The following is a 17,147-nucleotide window of genomic DNA, read 5'->3' as shown; positions in this document are numbered from 1 at the left end:
GTTGGTCTCACCAGCTCAGAGGAAGAAGACTCGTCCAGCAGAAGATCTTCTCTTGTCGTCGGGGAAAGTGGTGAGGTAGTTGCAGCAGGGCTTCACCGGTGGTGTCGTCGTTGCAGATCGCTCAGCTTCTTCCCTCTTCAGATTCTTAGGTCCTGTGGCGACTTCTGAAGTTCCAGTCCCAAAGGCCCTGCTTTTATGCAGAAAAACCCCCATTCAACAGCCTAGCTGTCACTCAAACATGGTAAGTGGTGAGCCGGGCGGCTCACCACTGGGCCAATCAGAATAGAGTGCGACTTGAGTTGCTAAAGCAACGCAGTCCAGGGTGCCAATTCCCCTCCCCACACATCCTGTGGAACCCAGACAGTGTCACCATTTGGAGGGCTTCTGTGGAGAAGCCCGCCAAAAAAGTGGAACAAAGGGCTCGACCTTGGTCAGAGTTACAGCGACGGACACGAACACCATTTTAAAAAGAAAAGAGTTCTGGCAAAAAGACTCAACCGTTGATTTAATATTAAATAAATAAACCGGCGGTATCTTTAACATTGCACCAAAAAGTGGTGCGTTTAAAATCAATGGGAAAATCCCATAGGAAATATTCCGGTGGAATATTTTGCGTGGTAACCGCTACCACTGGCCAGAAACTCGACGAGGGGGACTGGATAGTGCCCCCTTGAAAACAGACCCAGGGGCAATATAATTAACCCCTTCCAGTACTTCCACAATATGATGGTTTGTACTGGTTCTGTTCACAATTTAGGACTAGTAAAGTCAATGGTGACTTTACATGCCCTGGGAGACAGTAGTCAGTCCCAGGGCATGGAGTCTATGTTTGGGGGTCACTATGACACCCCTGTGTTACTGCACTGAGGGTGCTCCGTAACACACATAAAAAATAGATGATACCCTATGGAGCAGAAAGAAAACCCCATAGCCCATAAGCACACAAAGAGTCAAAAAAATACCTCGAATCATGTGGGAGGAAAAGAGTCTCACTCTTAGCAGGAGAAAAAAACAAACCCCAAAAATCCAGCAAAGCTGCTGGGGGACTGACTAGGTTTGGAAAATTAGCCTAGTAAGAGAATGCTCCCTAACAGATGGTAAAACAAAGCGCTCTGTGAGTGTAATTTCCGATAAGACCTTGGGAAGGAATTTAGGAGGTGTTTATAAAATGACAGTCTTTCTGAAACAAAGTAAAAGAGGGTTCTGAAGACAGGGCTTGCAATTCACTGATCCTCCTAGCCGATGTAATGGCTACCAAAAAAAGCAGTTTTCCAAGTTAAGAATTTTATGTCACATCTGTGAATGAGTTCGAAAGGTGGTTTCATGAGGGCTGTTCTTACTGTGTTTAGGCTCCAGGTAGGAACTGAAGGAGGGTACGTACGCATCACCCCCTTCAGGAAGATCTTGACCGCCGGAAGAGAGAGTAATGACTGATTCTGGAGTCGTCGTGTATGCTGATATGGCCGACAGGTGAACTTTGATGGAGGACAGGAAGAGACCCGCCTTAGCCAAATGCAATAAGTAAGGTAGTATTTATTCTACCGAAGCTCTAAGTGGGTTAATTGTGGATGTTTCACACCACTTGGAGAAGCGGGTCCATTTCCTTACGTAGGAGATTCTCGTAGAGGGGGATCTAGAGGCCCGGATTATGTCCCAGCAATCGGCTGGAAGATTCAAATTCATGAGTTTGCGCTGCTCAGGAACCAGGCCTTGAGGGAGAGGCTTGCTGGGTCGTGGTGAAGGACTTTGTGGTTCTGCTGAGTCAATAGATATTGATGTGCCTGGAGGCGAATCGGAGGCCATCTGGATAGATGCTGTAGAGTCGTGTGCCAGATCTATTGCGCCCAGTCCGGTGCGATTAGGATTATGGGGCAATTCTGCTCCTTCATTCTGTGCAGAATCCTGGCTAGGAGTGGAATGGGGGGGAAGCATACAGGAATTTCCCTGTCCAGTCCACCGAGAATGCATCTCCTGCTGATTGAAGTTCCGGGTACTTTGAGGCGAATGCTTGACATTTTCTGTTGACTCTGGTGGCAAAGAAGTCGATCTCTGGATGGCCCTATAAGGATAAAATCCATTGTGCTTCCTTTTCATCTAGCTTCCATTCGTGTGATGACGCGCACTACCTGCTCAGTTTGTCTGCTAAAACATTGTCAACTCCTGGGAGATGTTCTGCTCTGATCTGGACTTTGTGGTGTAAGGCCCATTACCATAGCATTTGAACTTCTCGTGATAAGATCTGACTTTGTGCCCCCTTGCTTGTTTGTGTAGTGCATGGAGGTTGTTTTGTCTGGATGGTCAATACCTATCTGGCCACTACTGAAGGAACGCTTTCAGAGTCCACCGTATCGCACTGAGCTCTAGGACACTGATGTGGAGCTGTGATTCTTGGCCTGACCAAGCCCTTTTTGTTTGGAGGTCCACCAGGTGTGCTCCCAGCCCGGAAGAGACGCATCTGTCCTTAATAGAAGGGTAGATGTTGGTGTCTGGAATGGCATCCCTTGCAGCAGGTTCCGTGGAGTATTCCACCACCGAAGTGCCTTGTGTACTGTCGTCGGTATCTGGACTACATCTTCCCATGAACCTATAGCTTGTTTCCATTGGTGGTCCAGGGACTCCTGAATTGGTCTCATGCAAAGTCTGCAATTTGGTGTGAAAAATATACATGAGGACATCATGCCCAGGAGGGATTTGAAAGAGCGTACCGTGGTTGTCTCTTTTCCTAGGACCAATGATGTTGAGGGGAGGAGGGCTGTTACTCTGTCCATTCAGGGTCTTACCCTGGGAATACTCGTGTCGAACTCGCCCCCAGTACGAGAACTGTCTTGCTGGGAACTGGGCAGGATTTTATGTTTATCAAAAAAACCTAACCCTTTTAGGAGTTTTATCATTTTCGATACTACCAAGTGAGTTTGACTGGAGGAGCTTGTCCTTATCAACCAGTCGTCCAAATATGGAAAGACCTCTGTTCCCAACCTTCTGAGGTTCGCTGCTACGGGTGCCAGGCATTTGGTAAACACCCTTGGTGCTGATTTTAGCCCGAACAGGAGTACCCAGAATTGGAAATGTAGGTCTCCTATAGCAAACCTGAAGAACTATTTGTGGGCAGGATGAATTGGAATGTGGAAATATGCGTCTTCTAAGTCCAGAGTGGCTAGGAAGTCGTTTCTGTTCAGCCACGGTAGGACGCCTTCCAGGGAAATCATTTTGAATTTGATATGTTCGATGTATTTGTTGAGTGCCCTCAAGTCCAATATGAGCCTCCACTGGCCGTTTTTCTTCTTGATTGGAAAGAAGAGGGAGTAGAAACCTTTTCCCTTCTGGGGGTAAGGAACTGGTTCTAGAGCTGCTTTGTCAGTAATTTTTGAACTTCTGACATAACATGCTTCAGCATGTGTACTTTGCGAGGGGTGGGAGCAAGGGATGGAGGTTGGTCTAGGAATTCTATGGTGTGACCCTTGCAGACCACCTGTAAACCCCACTTGTCTACCCTCAGGCCAGCTTGGTTGTTCTTGGGACCACAGAAATACTGGAGTAGACGCAACAGCCCCCGTCTGTCTGAGGAGCTCGTTCCACCGCCTGCATGTCCAAAAGAGAGAGGATCTTCCGTAAAAGCGCAGGGGATCTTATCTGAAGTAGGGGAGAAGAAGGAGGAAGAGGAAGACTGAAGCCTGTGTAGACTATCGAAAAAATCCAAGGACTCTTGAAACAACACTTCCAGCTATGTTCCCTGACTATTACTTTTTTGCATCCGAGGCAGGAGCGGAGGAGAAGGAGCGGTAAAAAACATGTAATGTCCTCTGCTGCTTTCGTCTGCAATCACTGGGGGACCTGTCTGGTCTCCGCACACTATGGTCCCAAAACACCTTGAAGCCGCTGAAGGAACAGGATTTGAAGTCAGTCCTGCCCTGGATCTGAGTGAAGGACTTCTGACCTGGTTTAGTCATGATGGCCAAGGACTTAGCGGTCTGCATAGAGGTCTTCTTTTTCTTCATCCACGGATGAATCAAAATAGATCTGTTCCCTCAAAAGGCAGATTCAGGATGCTCTCTTGCACATCAGAGAATTTAGTGGCATGCAGCCACACTGTCCGCCTCATCTCGACCCCCAGGCACAGGCCTCTGTTGGCAGTGTCGATGTGGGAGACCGAAGACTCCATAAAGGTCCTGCGCAACTGTACGGGCCTCTGCCAGACAAACTTTAAATGAGGCCTGTCTTTCCAGAGGGAGGTCAGGCAGGAACTCCCTGATCTCTCCACAACTCTGGTTTGCCACGGCTAGGCGGGCATCAACGTTGGCCTGTCATAATTGCAGCCAGGCTTTGAAATAACGCTTGCCAAAAGACTCAAGGGCTTTATCCTCCATGGAAAGACAAGTGGAGGCAGCCCCAGCCGAGGAAGACTAGGACGATGGTTTGGAATACAAGGAAGCCGCAGCTACAACTGAAGAGCGTGGCTGAGGGTGGGAGGCCAGGGAGACTGGTTCCCCGTCCAAAAGCCTAAACCGGCTGTCCAATTTCTTGTTCATCTGTGCATTGGCCCATAGCTCTCAGACCACCAACAGTGCCTGGACAGGAGGAGGAACGGGATGCGGCACTGGCAGAGGAACCAGAGGAGGTGGCCTAGGAGGCACGACCTGTGGTGTCACCACCTTGATGATGCCCTTGAGGATCCCCGTCATCTGTGGGGAGCGCATGAGGAGGAGAAATCGCTCGAAGAAGCAATCCTCGCATGCCGCAGTATCGTGAGAGGCACGGCCCTTAGCCACGCTGTGCCTCCTTTCCTGATCAAAGCGTCTAGGATCCCAAGGCATGTAACCGTAAGGCTGAGAGGGCTAACTGTAACCTTGCCAAGACCATCTGTTTGTACCATAGGGGCTGTCACCACTTTCCAAGGGAAGGGGACTGGAACCTTCTTGAAGAGCCCACTCTGTAGGCAAAGATCCTGGGAGAGGCCAAAGTCTGAATACAAGATGGCCGCCTGTCTCGCAGGCTCTGTCGTGTGGGTTATACTTGTACACTCCGCAGTACTTCCTCCACATCACCAAGCTGCACTTCAGCAGACCCAGCAAAATGGATGCACTGGCTCCTGTAAGCACCACTGCCTCACACCAAAACTGTGCTTTGCAGCGACAAAAAGATGGCTGCACTGTTTTGCCAAGCGCCATTGGGCAAGTTGGAACAAGGAGCACCTCGAGAAAGGCTACTAGGGGGTGTTCTTGTTTCTCTTAAAGAAATGGAGTGAAAAAGCAGCACTGCTTTGCTGCAAGCCCAAAATTCCTATTGAAAAAGGGAATATTTCACCTTTAAAATGATGCTGCTCTGATGCTATTTTTCCTGTTCTTCATCACACTACCTTTATCAAAAAGACCCTGTCATGCCCATCCATATTCATATTGCGCTCCATCAGAAAAGAGCCTTATTCCTTAATGGCTGGCTGTGCCAGCCAAACCTGAGAAAAACAACAAAACCTTTCCTTCAGCTACACAGGAAATGCTTTAATTGTGGCTACAAATTGTCCAGGATCAACGTGTCAAAAAGGCCCTGGCTTTCTGGACCCATGTCAATTCTAGTGCATCTATATTTTAAGAAAGCGCTCCATACGAAATACTAACTCTGGCTCCAAAACCATTGGGGAAGTCAGAGGGAAGAGAAAAATCGAATTGACAGGGACAATACCAGCAACCACGTCTTGTTTAAAATTTGCAAAGAAAGAAAAATACTTGTTTAAAAATGTATGTTGGATAGGGCCCTGTCATTATCTAGCAATGTAAAGAGGTTTGCTGTGAAAGATATATCTGGGAGGTTTTATTCAACAGGCTTTATTCTGATTTATAACAAAAATAAACAAAATAAGGAATTATAAGGCAGTGGCTAAAGAGGGGGAAACCACCCAAACAGGTTTCGGCTGAGGGGGATGCTAGCAACCAAAGGCCCCCACAGTAAATCCAAGACACACAAGTGATATGTGCTACCTTTCCACACTTCGGTCTGTGCTCCAGCCTCTGACAATGGGATTTCTGGGACATGGGTATGTGAAAAGAAAAATCACACTTTCCTGCGACTTCTACCAGAAGCTTCAAAGAAAGTCTCTGTGACAACACTGGAATGAGGGGGGTACCCTTGGAGGCATACCCATATATGGGGAACAGACTGAACAGTTGCCTCCAAAGACTTTTTATTAATAAAAATGTTAAAGACTTATCTCTGCAGCAGGACTTTGCAAAAATGTGAAAAGTTAAGTTTAAATGTGATTTTGTGATTTGTAATTTAAGACATTGTAGCATTCATTGACATCTTGGGAACAAAAATGGCAGAGAATTGGGTATTTCGAGGAAAGTGTACCTGATGCCAATGTAAAATTTAATACTGACATGCCTGACGATAATCCAGACACACGTGTTAAGTTCCAGAATTGTAGGCCGAATATTTCATACTCAAAATGACTAAAAAGAATTAGAAGGGCGAAACAATGTCTCACAAACAAGAGGGTTGGACTGGAATGGTCGGCATAAAATATGTCATCTGCTTACGTAATTTGTTAAGATGTTTCAATTGTATAAATGTACCATTTGTGGCAAAACTGGATTTTAGCTAAAGTAACTGTGGGAGGTTTTGAACATTGTAAAACTCACACCATAAATCTGACATCCTGGCCTTGAAATCCAACCAGCTGAGAGCGAGGCAGGGACCATCACCCCTTACCGACCCAGTGGATTAGAGGCGTGCTTAGCTAAGCCCGCCCCAACATATAGTTCTATGATGTCACCATGCATTATAAATGAGAGTCCTTGACATAATTCTAGACACAAACTCTCTCCTCAATTTCCTGAGCCAGCGTTCCTGGTCTGCTACATTGATCTTGCTGATTCCAGATTTCACTACAAGGCCAAAGCATTGCTGACCCTACTCCAGCAAGACCAAAGCATTGCTGATCCGATCCCCAGCAAGGCCACTGAGCCAGAAAAAACCCACTAAAATTCCATTAAAAGGGGGAAAAGCTGTGGTACCTTTTGCATCTTGAAATCAGACCAGCTTGCTGCCCTCTACCTAAATGGCCGCTGCAACCCTATCATCCAGCTGTCCTTGTTATCCGGTGACCAGACCTTTGCCCAGCTGTCTTGCCAGGAGGGTCCAACTATCCAGTGACCAGAACCAGTTGACTGTTCAAAATCCCAGACTCAAAAGTGGAGTATCCCACATCCCATAACACATAGTCTACCCCATCTTCATTTTTCTTTATGCTACTCTCAAAGCAATCCTATCCATACCCTGGTAACTTGTTAAAACTGTGAGGATTATCCGTGCACCCTGCCCTTGACTTTCTAAGTGCTAGCGCCATCTCTCTTTTCACTTCTGTCTGGTGTAAATCATAAGCCCTTAGTCCTATTTTGAGTAATCAAACTAATTTCCTGTTAAAGTTGAGCGCTGGGGTGACAAGGTTGACTTCGCAAATCAACCTTGGAGCTTACTGTGTTACCCTTTAATAATATAGTCTAGATATTTTAGTTTAAGTAAACATTTGCCTTTCTTTCAAAACCGAAGTTTTCATTTTAACTGCTATTTTCCTAAAACTGAACCTCATTCCACCCTGAAAATCTCATCAGCTACTACCATCCTTTCACTTTGATATTGTCCCTGTGATATACATCTGTCCCCCAGACCAAAAACCGCATTGCGATTTTCAGCATTCCACCCGTTTTTCTTAAAAACCTTTTGGGTCATTAAAAGCAGGAATTGAGAAAATTGCAACTTTCCAACGCGTTGTCATTCGGCTGCAGCATGTTCTAACTTTTCACTAATTTTTCCAAATTGTATGCTTCTTGTTGATCCATTGCATTGTGAGTGCTAGTGTTCCTGTTGTGGTGAGAAATCATATTTGCCTCACACATTTAACCACACATTATTTATTTGTCCGAGTATCATTTCATGCCATTTTAAGGGGTTTAAAATTCACCTCTTATTTTATGAGGGAAGGTTGGATTTTAATTCAGTTTGCTGCCCCTTATTCCTGACTACGTGCTGCTTCTTTCTATCTGCTCAGAATCTGATTAATTGTGGGTTGAGGGAACATTGCAGGGGGAACCCTTACCTTGGGTGCTATCGATCCTAATTCAAACAGTGCTCCTATTCACTTGTGCTTTGTATATGTTCTAGGAGAAGGCCAACCAAGTACATTGCTTCCATTTTTATTGTAATTATCACCCCATTGGTGATTGCTGCCCCATATTAAAAATTGTATGATTTCTTTTGAATTTTAAAAATTAATAAATATTGCAATTTCACCAACCGGCCTGGTTCATGGTCCATTGTGACCCGGGGTATTTGAAAAAGGGGTTGTGAGACCAGTTGTGTACCATCTCAAATTGAATCCGCATATAATAAAGAGAAACGCATCTCAATTGAGTGCTACATCCTAGGCTGAGACCAAGGTGTGTGTCGCCTGATTGAAATCCTTAACAGTCGCGTGCTTGTCTGCCATCTTTGGGTCTGGTGCCACGTGCTGGCTCAGAAATGGAAAGGTCCCCGGATGCTGAAGCAGGGGCACTGATCTTTGAGATGGCTCCGGGAGGCTCTGAGCCCTTATCCCGCGGGACGTTAGTCTAATCGCCCTGCACAGTGGGAAAGAGGATTCTTCAAGGCCAGGGAGAGAGAGACCTCTGCAAGCAGCGCACGCGTCCCAGTGGTGGCCGGGCCCCAGGCACTCAAGCAGAGCACATGGAGGTCTGAGGCCGGGAATGAGCGACCGCAGGATGCGCATCCCGTGAAGCCTCCTGCAGCCGACATGGGCTGGGGGAGAAAAGGTACCAAAAGGAGTTGAAGACAAAAAGAAAAATAACAAAAAATAAAAACAATGGTGAGCTTCTAGGTCCAATACCATCAGTGGGGAAAAATGGACTGAGGTGAGGCACTGGAGGGCGGGGTGTCGAGGAAGCTTTATTTTTCACTGCAAAGGTTCCGGTACGTCCCCATGTTGCGGTACACCCACAATGGAGGAAAGGGGACGGAAAGTATGAGTAATAGCATTTACCAAAGTAGGGAGAAAAGAAGTTACACACAAGTATCAGGACAGAAGCCTTATTCTCAAAAGGCACTCAGCACCACATGCGAAAATCAACTCTGGCAGTACTTTAGGTTTCCCAAAAGGTTCTAGAGGGAAGAGGCAACTAGTCCAGGAGGGCCCACTTCGCTGGTGCAGATAAAGTACTGTAGTTAGTTAGTGAAGAGCAGATACAAGTGTCTTCAGTCTGTTTGTAGTGAAAGGAAAAGCAGTTAACACTCCAGAGGTCCAAGAAGTACTGATTCAGAGGGAGACACATCGGTCACACAATGAAGGCGAGATCCTCACCGACTACTTCACAGATCCACGTCTTGCACTGAACCCAGGAAAGTTCAGGAGGATCTCTAAGCAGCAGAACTTCACATTCCCAGCAGGCTCATCTTCTGATAGAGGGAAGCATAGCAGATTTAACAGCACTCAAACAGAGACTTGAGGATGCCAACAATGAGGTCCAGCCATTCGCCCAGCCAGAAGTCCTTGCCATGCTTAACAGCCGGATCCTGACCTTGCAGAGAAAATGCAGAGGTGTGCGTTCCGATGACAGAAAGCAGGCAATGCCCCTCAAACAGGACAGTGACTGGTTGGTCCCACTAGTCAGAAGGAGGAAGGCCTGTAGCCAAGGTCTTACCGGTCGTTAATTAAGTCTAGGTACACAACCCAGTGGTATTGGCTGAAACAATGCTGGTTTCTGCAGCAGTGCTCCAGCATCACTCAGTCTGCCCCAGTGGTTGACTTGGTTTCTTGGTCTTGCTTTTCTCCTTATATCCAGCATCTTGGCTGGGAGTAATCCCAGCCCACAAATAAGGACACTTGCAAAAATTACAACTTGGAGGTGGCTGTGAAATAATGGACAACCAGCCTCCCAGAATCTGCCCAGCAACATCCAAGTCCATGGAGGAATGTGGACCGATAGCACCCCAAACCCCTTCCTGCCATCTCACAAACCGAGGAGAGCCTTTAAGCCGTCTTACAAAATAAAAATAAAAAAATCACAGTGCACGAAGAAGGGGAACCCCCTCCCCCCCACACCCAGTTACATAGGTAGAAGGATGACCAACAAATGTCAGGTGGCCACCATGAATGGGGTTAACACACACACACACATCTGAGTATATGGTCCTCTTAAGTGCATTATTGCTGCTAAAAAGACAACTTGAGAAAACGCACCCGCAAAAAGGATAAAAACTTAACGATTGCCACCAACTTATTAGGAGGATGTCAGGAAAGTAGCTGTTAAGATGGATTTTCAGAATCACACATGTGGACTTATTCTGAGAGGCCACCCTATTCTGATGAACAGGGAAAGCCACTAATGTCTAGTGTGAGACAGGCATGGTATAAAGAGATGGCACAGACACAAGTGATACAGTTCGAAAACCTTTATTTTGTTCATCAGGATGGTGTAATGCCCAACTTGCCCTAACTCTAAGGAGGGAATGGTCCCTACCTGAAAGTAAACTACAGAAAGTCTAGCTATGTCAGTCAAAACAAAATACCATCTGTTAAAACCTATGCATACCCTCACTTCTATATGATAGTGTGTAGAGGACTGAATAAACTCAATAGTATTCAAGGCAAAAATAGGATGGCACTGCAGCTCTTTTGTAACTCCCTTCCCCATGTTCAAGTTACTAAGGATCACAGCGTTCAACAGGCTTTTCAGGATTCAAATGTTCACAGTACTTTATTTCTCACACTGGGTCTCTCCAGCTTCCCCTGCCCAACCTCAGACCACTCTTGGTGTCACAAAGATCACTTCACACAAAGTTCCTTGGGTTTCTACAGATTCCCTTATCCTGGATTCGAAACTCTTTAGATCATTTATTTCAATGGGCTTCTCAGGCTTCCCTTGCCCACATTCAACTTCCTCAGAGGACAGGGTCTCACCACCTGCCCCTCAGATACTTGTTACCAACTTGTCACAAAGTTCACACATGTCTGTTTATCGCCTTTATGGTGGGGTCTCTGCGTCCCTCCTGGATCAGTCTCCAGCCTGGAGGCCACCCCAATGCTTATTCTTATTTTTCCATACTTATTTACTTAGTTACCACTTTAAAAGAACTTTTGGGGATGTTGCTACCACTTCGTTTTCCTTGCACAGCTCGCCACCTGCTGTTTCATACGGAAAGTCTTTCTTAATCCCTTTTGTTCATTCTGGCTTTAGAATATGTATACATTCTGATTATCCTTCAAGGTCGGAGGCTTTGGAGAACGCTCCCCCCCGCCCCCTAAGTGCAACCACTCTTGACACAAATGTTCCTCCTTCAATTGTCTGCTTCTTTACTCGTTCACTTCACCTAAGATCTTTTCATTAGCATGCCGCCTGCACACGTTGGCTTGAATACACTGTAACGTTAGCAACTTTTACTAGCGTACCGGTTTTCTCTCATTCAGTGAAGCTCACCGGTCACCCTGTTGCTTTTGCTGGCTTCTGCTTCTATGGCGGAGGTCAGGGTTTCGCCTCCTGCGCCTCAGACACTCTGGGTCTCCTCCTTGCTGCCCAATGGAAGGAACAGCTTTCTGGATATTCTAGGAATCGCCTCGCCTCCCACTTTGGGACTTGGGCTCCTTGGACCACGCCTCACCTTCTGGTCCTGGGTTGCTCCGGCTCAGCACAGACTTCCATCCGCCCTCCTACTCGTTCAACTTGCTTTTTGTGATCTTTCCTTTTATACTGTTTTGAATTAGTGATAGCCTGCAGGTGTGCATGATCAACTTAAATTCGGAAGCTCCTCAACATTTTCCTCTTTACCTCCACCTTCCCTCCTGCTTCCCTGGGGTTTTACATTTGCCTACTTTCCTCCGAGTGCAAGTGTTTGACGGAAGGTCTTTGGGTAGGGCAGGACATGCGTGACAATATACGACAGTAGAGGGGAGGTAGGATAGATCTAGATTAGGAAATGGGGGACAATGGAGAATAGTGTTTTCCAGCACTGACAGCCATAGAGACTGATCAGCGCCCCCAAAGCAGATGACCTTAATAAAGTGGCACAAAAAGGATTCACTTGCCTACAAAATACAGGAAAGGTTCAAAACAATAGCAAAACAAAATAACAGTCCCCGATGCCTTATGGAGGGAAAGTAGCAAAAAGGAAACCTTTTCCTAACAGTAGCAAAAACGTAGTTTAATTTTGGCAAATGAATGAAAGGATTCTAACTCATGTGTGCTGTATACAAAATATAACATTGTTTCTTAATTATTAACTGGCCAACAAAAAGTGACAAATCAATTTTTCTTCAGTGTTCTGCAATGACCAAACAACTTACTTTAAATAGAAATCTATTATAACGTCATTTAGAAATTCGCCTTCAGTTAGACAATGGAGGTCTTCATTTGTTACAGATATGCCACCTTTTGCTGGAGGAGGAGGATAAACAATCAATCTGCAAATAGCAAAAAGTAATTAGTGGACGAAGTAAGAATATCAACTAAAATAAAATTGACTGGAATGATAGCTTACTTTACAATCGGACCAATGAAAACTGTGTGAGATTCGCCACTTTCTTCCTCTTCATCAAAAAAACGTAGAGGCGATGTACTGCTTCTCAGATTTCTGGATTCTGATGCAACCTAAATGGGAAAAAACATGCATTCAATGTACAGAAATGTCCTCAGCTGACCATGTTCGGTGGAAAAAAAATGATGGTGCATCTAAAGCTTGTGCTCTAGTTTATCATACCTTCTCTAATTTACTCTTCTTCAAAAGATCAAGTAAGTTTACAGGGACAATTTAACTAATGAAAATATGAGCTACTATGGTTCCTCACAGTTTTAGGATTCTTTTATGATTCTTTTAGTTGCCTCAGGGCCCACCAGCCATGGCATTCGGCCGTGGCCACTGTACCTGTTTCTACCAATAGTTTTATTCTGGGCCCACTAGTCATGGTCTTCAGCCATGGCCAGTTTCCAAGGACGAACATGTTGCATAGTTTCATGGGCTCTCACTAGCTATGGCCTTTGGCTGTGGCCTATGTGCCTGATGCACCAATATCTTTCTTTTGAGCTTATTGGCCATGTCAAACCTTTACTTTGTTACCACCCTTTGACCCTTGCCCATGTAGGCACTCAAAAGGATAAACTTTTTTTTGAACTCCTTATTCCCGCTATAATTTCAAAGTTATCTTTTACGATAACAGAAATTCCTGCAGTAGAGTAACAGGTCGACAATCCTGCGAAAATGGGAAAAACTGCAGAGAATTAAGTATTCCTTTCCTCACAGGCACTTGACATGTGTTCCCCCTTCTGGTTTCCAAGTCCCCTTACTCCACTCGATTGCTTCCCCTACCCAACCCTCCCCTATTACTTAGTAACACTCAACGCTTTGTATGTCGCACATATTTTTCTTAGCATGTCTTGCAGCATCGCCATTGTAATCTCGTCAAGATACCCGCTGTCTTCCCCTGATAAACCAAAGATTTTCTACTTGCAACTGGCTCCCCACCCCCCAAATCCCCAGCATTACATGGTGTCTTCTTTCTCATTAGAAACCTCTAGCCTGATACGATTGCTATGGCTATTGGTATTTATATACACTGTGGTTCAAAACAATTAGTGTTCCCATAGCAGTGACTGCATAAACAGAAGAGTCCGAGTCTCTTTCTGAAGAGACAAATATTAAACTCCAAATTCCCTCCTTCAAATGGCGTTTTGAGTTTTTTATTTGCAGCTTCTCCCAGTAATATCGTGGGAATCGCCTGGATCGATCAAAATGAAAAAGGTGGCTCTTAATTTCTGAAAAGTATCTCAGCCTCTCTGCTGCAAAGCCCCACAGCCAATATAAATGTTTTAACGCCTAGGGGAGAACCTGTGCTCTGTCGAATATTTTAAAAACTACTAGATGGATTTACCCCAAACTATTCAAGGAAAATAAGTCAATACGTTGTGCCCAAATTGTTGATTTGATCCAAATCTGCCAAGCGGTTTTCACACTATGGCTGTTCAAAAAACTGCACTTTTCCTCTATCGGAAAATGAATGCAAGTAGGCTGAAAACCGCATTTTTATGTTTTAATAACGTTTTAATGTTTCTAATAAATTGTTCCCAAAATGTCTATTTTAGTGGGGTTCTTGGCAAATCTTTCATTTAGATAGACATTTTCATCCAAATCCATCCAGCAAGACAAGTTATTAGCTTTGCTCAGCCCCTCTTGCTGTAAAAAGCACCAAAGCTCATAAAAGGTATTAAGGAGCAGGGGGGCACCACTTCTCCGTTGAATATTTTAAAAACTACTGGATGGCTTTACCCCAAACCATTCAAGAAATGTGATCAGCTTTACCAAATTTTGAATTTTTCTCGATGGCAAATTAATGGGAATAGGCCGAAAACAGTCTTTTTGCTTTCTTAATACCTTTTTAATTTAACAAATCTTTCCCAAAATTTCCATTCTGAGGGGCCCCATGAAAACAACTGAACTTGGGCTATTACCAGGTTGAGCTAGCTCCTACTACCATACAATTCTATATTGTCACTTTCAAATGGAGTTCTTATAATGTTGTCAGGACGGGTCTGCACTATCCTAGGTTGGTTTATGACTTGAGCCCGGCATCACCAAAAATAATGTAATGCAAGTTAAACCTAGGCTTGCTGCGCCCATTAACCCTTCCTGATGACCTTTGCATCAGATTTCAAATACAATTATCAGTCCAAATCTCTTGTTCTTTACACGCGGGTACTGGTTGCCTTTGCGCCCGCAGCACCCACTCCAGCCTGGAGGGCCTTGTGGCCCATTGGGGGCATCCATTGTGCTGTGGCCCATGACCCCTGAAACACGTCTGACAGCTTTTTGCCATAACCAGGCACCGGAATGCCTCCGACACCAGGGCCCAGTGCAAGACCCAATTGGCTGGTCTCCCTGTAAAACCAGCCAATCACAAGCCGGCAGACTGGAAAGTCTGCTCACAACCAAAGGCACTAACCCAAGGCACCTGTCTGAGCCCGATTGGGCTTGACTGGGCTCCACCTTGTTACCAACCCCACAAACAATGCTGCAGCCTCCTGTGCAAGTCTTGCCCCTGAACTTGGACCACAGCACCCCAGCCCCAACCCCATTTCTGCGAAAACGTGAGTGATGGCTCAATTGTCCTATTGCCTCCTCCAGCTATCTCCTTGAACTGTAACTGTGCTATTGCTATTCTGCCTTTCCTTTGACCTTCGCTTTACGTCACTGCACTTTGTGTTTTACAATAGGTACATTTTGTATGCAGTGTTTCCACCTTACCTCTCGCGTCCCTGTGTGCAATGCCTTGTATTCCTTTTTTTTTTGTTTAAATGTTTTCTTAAATGTTCGAATGTAGGTGGGTGTGCTTTCACATTTTGCATTTTTTAAATCGAATCCTGCAACCCACCTATTGCTCTGCATTTCTTTTGTGCCCTCCTTAACTACTCGGTCGCCTGTGAGTAAGAGCCAGGACTATGCACTGCAGGGCCCCCTTTTTTTTCCCTTCTCGCATCTGTGCTCTGCCACCGAGATGGCACTCGCCATCTCTCCAATCTTTTCCAACTGCTACACTATCGCCTATGCTGCCTCTCAAAATCTGGATGAAAAAAAGCACACAAAAAAAGACATCCTGGGTGCAAATACTGCCCATCACAGACATCTATGTCAGAGCATCCTCCAAAGAGATCTTCACTGATATCCTCTTCTCTGTCCCCTCTCCAGACCTATGGACTTCTCATCTCTACTCTCTCCCGTTAATAGTAGCACAAAGTGTGAAATCCTCTTGTTGGGCTTCTTCACATCATGCTGCATCATTAATATCTACCACACTGGCACTATCCTGGTTCAGAGTGCTCAGGTCAACCTTCTCTTTGACCGGATCCTGCCATCCCTCATTAACTTTCTTCTTTTTCCTGCCTATCTCCCCATTTCCCCCTCTGCCCTCCCACCTTCTGACAGAAATACCACAGCCCTGTACTCCACCTCAGAAAACCTTCAAAGGCAGAGATTGTCCCCATCTGGCGACTCTTATCGTCCGTTCAGCCAATGTTATTTGCCTTCTTCTTGAAGACACAGACTTCAACATACTCGCTCTTACTAAGACATGGTTCAATGCCAGCTCAGTCACTGCTTTTGACTCCCTCCTACCTGACAGCTTTAAGATAATTTCCAAGCCTTGACCTCACCGAGCTGGCAGTGGGGTTGCCTTAATCTTCCCCGATTGGGTTCCTTCTTCCATCTTACCCACTCAGCTCTACTGCTCCTTTGAGATCCTGGTATGCAAGTTGGCTAGCTCTCCCTCCTTCACCCTGACCATTGCTACTGTTTACCAGCCTCCAGTCGCTACCTCGCTGTTCCTCTCCGAAAGGGCTGATTTCTGTACCTCCTTACTTTCAACCTCCTCCAACGTGCTCCTCCTGGGTAACTAACACCCAACAGGACTCCCCTGGCACAGCATCCACTATTTTCATTGACCTCTGCACCTCTCTATCCCTTTCCATTCTCCCTTCTGGTCCAACCCACTTGGACACCCTCATCCACTCCGACCTCCCTCTCTCTCTCATCTCCCCTGGTCACCCCTCTCATCTCTCCTCGCACCTGGGTCTCTATGGACTTGTGACCACTCCTCCAAAACCCTTGCCAACCTCGTTCTCAAACATCCAACCGATGAAACGAGTGTCAGCTGCTGCCTTCACGTCCACCTTTATCACCCCCTTGCCCTCCCAACTCCGACTCTACCACGACACTGCTCTCAACAACTTCCACCTGTCCATCACAACACCATTGACATTCTTGGCCCAGCAATGAGGATCTGCTTGAAACCCGCATCTAAGCGCAACATTTGGTACGACTCTGAACTTGCAGCCCTGAAAAGAAAGTGCAGAGCTGCAGAACGGAAGTGGCAAACCTCAGGCTCCCCCTCTGACAAACGGGTGGCTTGTCTCATGCTCCAAAGGCAATACAGACTATATCCATGCCAAGAAAAGTGCCCACATCCAGAACACGGCTGAACTTTTCAAAATCTGCAGGGAACTAGCCAACCTTTCCGCAGTATCTTCCTTCCCTGTTCCTGCTCAGGCCCTCTACAACGCACTGGCCACTCACTTCACCACCAGAACTCAGGACATCCTGAACAGCCTAGTCACTCTCAT

At 45.9% G+C, this 17,147-nt stretch overlaps 1 protein-coding gene across 4 annotated transcripts in view; it reads right to left on the bottom strand.

Annotated features, from left to right (window-relative positions):
* The window catches only part of SENP6 (SUMO specific peptidase 6), a 2,017,494-nt gene that overhangs the window by 735,554 nt on the left and 1,264,793 nt on the right, over positions 1-17,147 (bottom strand). For all 4 annotated transcript variants that reach the window (XM_069606272.1, XM_069606273.1, XM_069606275.1 and 1 more), the window contains 2 exons: positions 12,520-12,629; positions 12,326-12,442 (listed from right to left, as the gene is read on the bottom strand). In XM_069606272.1, coding sequence (XP_069462373.1) covers positions 12,326-12,442; positions 12,520-12,629 — 227 coding nt within the window. The remainder of the gene's footprint in view (positions 1-12,325; positions 12,443-12,519; positions 12,630-17,147) is intronic.

The sequence above is a fragment of the Ambystoma mexicanum genome, chromosome 4p (genome assembly GCF_040938575.1).
Source record: "Ambystoma mexicanum isolate Mex_15411 chromosome 4p, UKY_AmexF1_1, whole genome shotgun sequence".
NCBI classification, from domain to species: Eukaryota; Metazoa; Chordata; class Amphibia; order Caudata; family Ambystomatidae; genus Ambystoma; species Ambystoma mexicanum.
Note: the sequence above shows the minus strand (reverse complement) of the source record. Positions and strands in the feature narration are given on the sequence as shown.